At 33.9% G+C, this 9,010-nt stretch overlaps 1 protein-coding gene across 2 annotated transcripts; it reads left to right on the top strand.

Moving 5' to 3' along the window:
* Nucleotides 1-2,460: 2,460 nt before the first annotated feature.
* Nucleotides 2,461-8,598, top strand: LOC148612340 (cytochrome P450 2B4-like). 2 transcript variants are annotated; one of them, XM_088593675.1, is made up of 4 exons: nucleotides 2,461-2,957; nucleotides 3,860-4,009; nucleotides 5,804-6,244; nucleotides 6,765-8,598. In XM_088593675.1, the coding sequence occupies exons 1-4, from the start codon at nucleotides 2,624-2,626 to the stop codon at nucleotides 6,941-6,943; spliced, it is 1,104 nt and encodes a 367-aa protein (XP_088449801.1). In that variant the 5' UTR covers nucleotides 2,461-2,623; the 3' UTR covers nucleotides 6,944-8,598. The 2 variants fall into 2 exon arrangements, with proteins under 2 accessions (XP_088449801.1, XP_088449800.1); XM_088593674.1 differs by having other exon boundaries at nucleotides 3,860-4,375.
* The last annotated feature ends 412 nt before the right edge of the window (nucleotides 8,599-9,010 follow it).

The following is a 9,010-nucleotide window of genomic DNA, read 5'->3' as shown; positions in this document are numbered from 1 at the left end:
GAAAGTTCTTTCTGCGTCACATTACTTAACGTTAATATATTTAATTTCAAGATTTCAAAGAGTAATCAAGGGAACCAAGATTCTAACGGAAATCAAAATAATGTAATCCAGGGACAAAGACCAGACATTGAAAACAAACACAATGAAGAACATAAAGTACATGTAACTAAAATCAAAAAAACATGTACAAAGTAAATGACCAACTCGGACTCCACTTAAAACTGGAAACATGGACCAGACGCACCGGTAAATTAAATCGCGTCTGTTCATGTGAAATCTTGTAGACTCTCCAAACTGTTCATGTGGTCATGTCGAATCAACCTATCATTTTCTTTTTCAGTGTCATAAGTATGACCAGCTTCGTACTTTAACTTTAAATACACTTCATTATCCTATCTTCCTATATCGCCCCGTGCAGGTCCGGGTGTTAAAAGAATAGGCCTGCAGCAGCGCTAAGCTTGTCGTAAAAGGCGACTAAATAGTGCTCAGAACCATAGCCGGGGGCTAGGGTGCTCTGCCCACAGAGCAACTGGGATGAGTGCCCCAGGTGGTGGAATGTGGTACCCCTGGCGTGTTACATCCTGGGGTTGTCAGGCTATTATACGGCAAACCATAGTGGTGCACCGTGTTGGGAAAGATGCCACGTTCCTCGCACGTTAAAGAACCCTACGGTGGTATTCCCCCGTAGGAACCGTAGGGCTCCGCCACAGGAGGCTAAATTGCCCGACCTTATCCACCTCTCCCTATTTCCAGTGGCAATCAAAATCTATCGACCCTATTATCCTTGTGTCCCATCCCTTTTTCATTTCATCATCATTTCATGTTCATTTTATCATCAATTTAATGTTCATCGTCTGAATATAGCTGAAATATTGCTGCTCGGACGTTAAACACCAACAAACAAATAAAACAAACAATCATTATCCTATCGATATAAACTTGTTATTGTATGGGTCAGATATTCTAACATTTGATGAAAATATTTATGTATTTAAACTTGTTCAAAAATACATTGTTCAGGGCAAACGCTTCTGTTGAACTGCATTTCAATACTCCTTTCATTCTTCCCAACATGATTACATATATTATTATTTTTTTAATTTAATTGCTGTTCATTATCAATATCTATATTGCATTACATAGTAGCACATGAACATAATGTTTCTTATTTCCTAAGCATGCTTGTTGTATGTTTAAATGTATAAATTGTCAGTATTGTTAAGGAGACGGATTAATAAAAGCTAAGTGCTTGTTTCCGAATCCACCTGTCAAACTTTGATTGATCTATTTTATACATATGTTTGATATTGATAAATAAAATATGTTTAAACTAAAAACCCCAAATTATCATGATTCATCAATACCACCATTTATTAACTGATGACTTAAAATACAATGTAAATTGCCCCTTTAATACAACAGGAGGTTTTAGCAACCATAATTTATACAGGGCAATTGCCCTGTATTAATTCTGGCCCTGTATAAAAGTTAATGGAGGAGTTATCAATTTAAACATTTTCCGTGCTGGTGGGAAAAGACCAAATGATGACAATATATAAACAGCAACCTGAAAAGTTGTTGAACTCAATTTAATTTGTTACTCTTAGCAAATTCACAGGAGTTCTTGTTCTCAAGTTCTTCAAATGAAGAAATTTAAATACATGTATTTTAACAATGAACGTTAATTGTAATATGTTAATTGTTATTGTTCAGATTTATTTGTTCGAAAAAAATCTGATTTACCATGTAGATTTGTCCTTTGTTTTTTTTTCAGTCAATTCCTTGACAATTTTAAAAAAAAATATGTCTTTTTTTCATACATTTAATTGATCTACACGTATGTTTCATAAAGGGATCACTTTATGGCTAAGTTCTATATGTGAAAAAAAAAACACATTAACACACAAAAAATCAAAACTGTATAATGATCTACACATTAATAAAATTCGTGGGAAAAGCTAAAGAATGCATTAAAAACCTAATTTGAGAAAGTATCAGCAAACTTGGTATATTAATATAGATCTATATAGAAAAGAACAGTTGGGGTGAATAAATGCATCAAGAGATCTAGAGTGTTACAGTCTTCACTAGGAAATATGTCATACTGAGCTGTATCTAAAGGTTTGTACAGATAACTCCTGTTATTTTAAGTCATCAGTTAATAAAGGGATCATAAAATGGTTATTTTCATATTAATCCTGTATTATGTCCTCGTACAGTCGTATTGGGTTTCGACCACTTGTATTGGCCCTCGGCTTCGCCTCGGGCCATTACAGTTGATCTCAACCCAATACGACTGTACTTGGACATAATACAGGATTAATATGAAAATAACCATTTAATAACCCTATAGTACATGTACCAGACTCGCTGAAGTGCTTGTAATATCACGAAAAATAGAATATACAATTGCATGTTATTTCAATAATCGACACACATTTTAACAGGTTAAAATTTAGCACGCTGGTTTAAGTATTGCATAAGACGACATTGTATAGTTCAGAATGAACAAATACACGTTGATTTAAGAATAGAACCAAATTCAATGTGTGACGAGTATTAATCTCACGACGTGTGGAAATGAACAATATTAAGCCAGCATTTGAATCGTAACCAACACAAAATGTTTGAAATTGGATATTCGGATTTAACTTTATTCATCATTTCTATCATCGCAGTTCTGTTATGGGTAAGATGGAGGAGACCGGCGAAGTACCCTCCGGGTCCTGTATCTTTACCGTTAATCGGGAACATACTTTCAATTTCCGGGGACAATATGATGGAAACATTTAGCAATCTTCGGAAACAATATGGCGACATCTATAGTTTAGCATTAGGGAACTACTGGGTGGTATTCGTTTATGGCAGTGAAAACATTAGAGAACTTCTAGTGAAACAGGGAGAGAAAACAAGTGATAGACCTGATTCTTTTCAGTTTCAAGTTGTAGAAAATAAAGGTATGCATACTCGTTATAAATCTGAACCCCCGTCTAGAAATCAATTAGTTGCTCCGATAATAAGCTTAAAATATTTGCAACAGTAAATGAGGGCACACAAGGCCGGTGTTGTCACCGTTTCAATGCTGAAAAAAGCCAGCGAAGTGAAACAGACAATATCTACCTTATAATGAGTATCTTCATTTTGTCAACTGTTAAATGAATGTGAATTTGTTCTTGACGCTGTATACAAAATAATGTAGTTACCGTTATGATAAAAAATCGATTAACATTTTTGTAAAAGGGCAAAGTACAAAATCTTCCATGAAATAAAAATGTCAACATGGACGAGAATAATACACAAACACACATGGATGTAACATTCATGACATTTGACATTTGAATGACCTTAAACTTAGGACCATGAAATACATGTATGTGACCAAGGTATTTTAATTTCATTTCCGTCTATTCAATACATGTTAGCTACATTCCTTGAGACGTTCACGTTTCCCATTTTAGCGTTTGTGCATCGTTTATCGTGCGTTTACACGTCGTTTTGCGTTCGTTTAAACGCACGATAGGAGCGTTCGTTTAAACGCACGATAGAAGCGTTCCTTTAAACGCACGATAGGAGCGATCGTTTATTTTTGTACTTTGATTTTTATCTTGATTTAATAGTTATTTTTATATTTTTTGCTATTATTAATTTATATAATTTCATTTATCTTATTTTCTATTTTTTCTGTCATCATTATATGCCATTATTATTGTTTATCGTCGTTTGTCTATCGTGCGTTTAAACGTACACTATGAGCGTTCGTTTATCATGCGTTTAACCGCACGTTGGGAGCGTTCGTTCATGGTGTTTCTGATTTTCTCACACGATTCAAGCATTTTACATCATGTTCTGCCTTTTGCAGGAGTTATCACAGCCAGTGGCAACTATTGGAAGCACAACAGAACGTTTGCATTATCTAAACTGAAAGATTTTGGTTTAGGAAAACGTAGCTTTGAATCGAGCATTCAGGAAGAAATGGCGGTTTTTCTACAGACGATAGACCGCCATGACGGTACAGCTTTTGACATGGGCCAAGATATAAATATTAGCATGTCAAACATTGTGATGTCCATTTCTCTTGGAAGACGTTTTGACTATGAAGATCCACAATTTCTAACATTTTGTCAAAATTTAGAAAACAATTTTAAAGACCCGGTATTAACCGGACCAGTCAATTTTATCCCGATGTTGGCGAAATTACCCGGGGATATTTTTGGCGCAAAAAGAATAAAACAAACTATCAAAGAAACTTTTCAATTCTTTGAGAATGAAATACACGAGCACGACAAAACACTCGATGAAAATAGCATCAGAGATTTTATCGATGCTTACCTGGTCGAAATGAGAAAGGACAAGAGCGATGATTCGAAATTTTCAGGTATTATAGAATTTTGCACTATTAAACACGAATTTTATCTACAAAAATGCCTTGATTTACAACCTTGTTTTAATTATAATCACTTGGTTTTTTGCATGCATGTTCATGTCTTTGTTTTGCAAGCCTTAATATCTCAAACATTGCTAATAAACGGAACACAACACAGGGTAAACAAAAATTAATGGTACTATCTTTTCGACATAATATACATCTGGCCATATGTTGAGGAGTATGGAGTTTTTTTTATCAAGTGTATATTTTTCATTCCAATATTTTACGAGTTATACATTACTTCAAAAGTTCTTGTAAAGGATATTTTTGAAATTGATGCAATGTATTTGTAGATAGTTACTTTAGGAATGATTGTTATATTCTTTTAATCTATGAAGAAATAACCTTAATCACGTATAATTGAACTCTTACAGTCGAAATAATTATAACCTGCGTAGCAGCTTATTTTCAAGTTCGCTCCATGCGCATTGAGGTTACTTCAAAATGACCGAAAATATAAAATGATCATTCCTTATAATTTAATTTTAGTATCGAATTTCAGCAAGTAATAAAACCACTGAAAAATGTTGATGACGTCACAGTCATATTCAAAATTTGGTCTATGAACAGATCTGATCAGAAGGCGTGTTACTTCTGAAATTATATTATTGCATTCTTAGGAACTGTGCAATGTTTACCCGAGGAAGGGGCCGGTGAAAATGCAGACGGGGCAAATGCTTTTTTCGTAAAAATAATTAGCAGGGTGATAAGTTCTTTTTAAAAGTCTTTTGGTGGGGCTTAAACTTTTTACAACCAAATATTAAAAGCATAATAACAGAACCAAGTTTATTAACCGAAAGTAAATAAAATAACAGTAAATCATAAAAATCAATAATTTTTTTTGATATGCATAAATGGCCTTTTGCATGATTTTTATACAGACTGCTACTTAAATGTTGACTCTTACAATTCTTTATTTATAGAAATTAAAGATGCATTATAATTTAAGATCTATTTTTATATTGGTCTTTTTGATTGACAATTAACGGGGCTGCAAGTTTTCTTTTAATAATGTGAAAGGGGGGCATGAACTTTTTTTTATTTATGACAGAGGGGCAAAAAGATTTTTGAAAAGCTATTGATTGCTGTGCACCGGTCCCTCCCTCAGATAAACATTGCACAGTCCCTTATCTGAAAACCGTAAAATTCAATGAAAGTACCATTATCTTAAAAATATATACATGTGTCTGTTTTATAACAGTAATTCATATTTAGATTATTTAAAAGCGCTCAACGTAGAACATTTTGCTAATTTTTGTATTAGCTTAATACCGGAACTTTTTTAAGCGTCTAAACAATCAGGTGTTTGTATTTGTAATGACTGTGCGTTCGACAGTAATTAATGCATTAAATTTTACTGTTTTTACTTTTTAATAGGAACACGTTTACTGGGAGTAATTGCTGATTTGTTTGCAGCAGGAACTGAAACGACGGCAACAACAATTAAATGGGCGCTTTTATACCTCATGCATAATGAAGACATTCAGCAGAAAATGTGGGAAGAAATTGATGACGTTGTCGGCAGTGGGCGTTACCCAAGCGTGGCTGATAAACCAAAACTTCCATATTGTGAGGCAGTGATGCTTGAGTCACTCCGGTTGGGCAACGTCGTACCATTTTCCGTGCCTCATAAAGCTACAGATGATATTTTGCACAAGGGAATGATAATACCAAAGGATTCCATTGTAATGCCCTGTCTTTATTCCGTTGCTCATGATGAAAACCTTTTCGCCGATAGTAAAAATTTCAGACCAGAAAGATTCCTTGATGTCAACAATAGAGTATGTGGACAGGAGAAGATAATGACCTTTTCTGTTGGTACGTAACTTCAATAGGAATTTAAAAAAAAGATATACGCAACAAATAATGGAGAAGGTGTTGAAGTTTTTTTCATTGCTTCAAACCCATGGCTTTCTTCCAATATACATGCACATTGTGTTGACCGTGTGCATTATTTGCTATGAGAACAAACATAAAAGTCCGATTATATGTAAGTGTTTTACAAGAATTTAGAAATAATTAAATGTGTATCGAGTCTTAAATTCTTGCATAAGAACAGTACATTTTTCTTTAATTTTGAAATGTCTTCCAATTGTGAAAATGATATGCATTTATATTGATAAATTTGTATTATATGGACCTGCAATGTCACTGCTATTAAAACTTTTTTCTTCTAATGCAATAGCATCGGTGTTTTCCAGACGCCAAGATAAGCAATAAGTGCCCGTATTTAACTGGTGTACATCTGAGTTAACAATATTGTCGGTCTTGGGTAGAAGCTGTGTATCATTTTTTTAATTGACTTAAAACGAGTTTTATTGGATTTATTTTGTTTCAGGTAGAAGGGTATGCCTCGGAGAGTCCTTTGCCCGTCTTGAGTTGTTTCTATATCTGACAGCACTCGTCCAGAGATTCAAGTTTCTGCCCCCAGAGGAAGAAGAACCAGCACCTATAAAAGGAATTTTAGGAACTACTTATTCCCCACTGCCTTACAGGATCAGAGCTGTTCACAGATAAAGTATAGTGTAGGACCATGAATTCTTGACATTTACTAAATACTTATATCATTGTTTTATGGATACTTAATTGGTCAATATTGAACAGTTATTATAAAATTAAAAGGTTCGTCTTGATGTAGATGTAGAAATACTAACAGCAAATTACTTGTTCATTATCAGAGAAGAATAAACAGTCATTATTGGTAAAAACATGGTCATGTGGTATTCATTGAAGTGACATTAAAATGTCAAGAGGGCATTATCATTATTGCATTCACGATGATGCCCCCTTTTCAATGAAATATACTAGAGGGCATGTCAATAAATCGACTGCCCTTGGGAAGATTGATAATGTCCTTGTCTGCGGCCATGCAAGGGTATTATCAAGCTTTTAGGCAATATTACTGTCCCGTAGTCAGTAAATTTTGTCATGATAATGCACTCTACAAAAACAACTTGCATAATTAATGCGATATACGAGACAAGGCAAACACAACTCTATGGAACCAAAACCAGTGTCTTGGGCCCTTTTATTAAAAACGGGTTTCATTCTATCATTTCACACATTTTTAGCCAACACTTGACATATAATTAACAAAATTTGCAATAAAAAAGAGGGGAGTTCAATATCCAGAACTACCCTGTGGACACGCTAAATGAATATTTGATTCGTGTGTATTTCATTCGATTCGCTACATTGTGTATGTAGGTCGTCTTTGTTACCTGTGTTCACGTTTAAGAAGGTAGACCTAGGGTAAGGGACATAACTCTTGAAGTCAGTGATATGTTTGTATCATATTCGATTTTACCAAAGCCTTTCAAGCTTTCCTTTGAAACAGAATGAAATCAGTCAAAGTCACTTTGATGCTTACATGAGATTTGGTGTAAAATGGTGTATACAAACGTTCTAATTATTTGTAAGAGTTGTGTCCCTTACCGCAGGTCTACCTCCATAAGCCATGTTCTAGATATTGACGTATTTGAAGTATCCTACTGCTAACTCTTCGGTCTTGTCTGCCGATATTTATTTTTTAATTCTAATGTATTTGTTTGCTTTCTATACTAGCCTTCTTTTCTTGTATTTCTCCGTCAAATATTTACCTATTGTTGTCTCACATTCTACGACCAACAGTCGGTATTATTTGTCGGTGTTAACACTGTTAACATGTTTATTATCATTTTGATATTTTCATATGCCTCCCATCCAACCCCAGACATGAAAAGAAAACTATAAATTTTGCTTGAGTTAATGTTCTTTATCCCAGTAAAGTTCGTTTATCTCCTGCTCTCTCACGAAAAACTTTGCATAGTATAAACAGCATTAAAGAGCAAGCGGACATGTCTGAGAACACACATAATAACTCAAACATGGAAAACAAAATGATTTAATGATATTTTTGTGATTAAAAAAACAATCCTGGTCCCAAGGGTCTGTGAGTATAACACGCTCCTATACATCAGGTGATATATTTATTGAAAGACACCTTGCAAGGTTCTTACACAGTCAGTGTTCTATTGCTGTCGAAAGCATGTTGCAGAATATGCAAAATACAATAAATGCATGTATTTATCAAAATTGATTTTCAGTCTATAAATGTATTAAACATTTATTCTATTTAAAAATTGTAAAAATACTAAGACGCACGTAGTTTGAGAATAAATGCAATTTTCCAATCTCTAATGACTTAATTTTTATAATTCCCCGTAGCTCAGTTTTTATAGCAGACCACGTATTAGTATACCATTCTCTGTGTCATTTTGTTTGAAGACAAGTAATATAAATAATGCATCTTTGAAATGACCCACTATTATTCATAACCTGGAATCTTCATATTTAGTTCAGTATTATTGTGTTCTCTTGTGAAGTCATAGATACTGTAGGGCACATATAACACTTTAGAAACTAAGTATCGTATAGGTAAACAAATCATTCATTTCATATCTTTTATTTGGAAGCTAATAAGCTGTAGTCTATTTAAAAAAAAATGGAAGAGTGCATAATCCGGTAGATATGACATTTTCCCCCAAAATGGCGTTAACAACTAAAGTAAATAAAATATTTTAGTGATTTGTTCAATAATGAGAT

The sequence above is a fragment of the Perna viridis genome, chromosome 7, assembly GCF_037379345.1.
Source record: "Perna viridis isolate PV_CMFRI_1.1 ecotype Kerala chromosome 7, ASM3737934v1, whole genome shotgun sequence".
Lineage (NCBI taxonomy): Eukaryota > Metazoa > Mollusca > Bivalvia > Mytilida > Mytilidae > Perna > Perna viridis.
The sequence above is the reverse complement of the archived record's forward strand: the minus strand, read 5'-3'. Positions and strand labels throughout refer to the sequence as shown.

Excerpts from the sequence above, each read along its gene's own strand:
- LOC148612340 (XM_088593674.1), top strand. The coding sequence starts at position 2,624 with ATGTTTGAAATTGGATATTCGGATTTAACTTTATTCATCATTTCTATC. Across the intron at positions 4,376-5,803 it reads CGATGATTCGAAATTTTCAG|GAACACGTTTACTGGGAGTA; the intron begins GTATTATAGAAT and ends ACTTTTTAATAG. Across the intron at positions 6,245-6,764 it reads GATAATGACCTTTTCTGTTG|GTAGAAGGGTATGCCTCGGA; the intron begins GTACGTAACTTC and ends ATTTTGTTTCAG.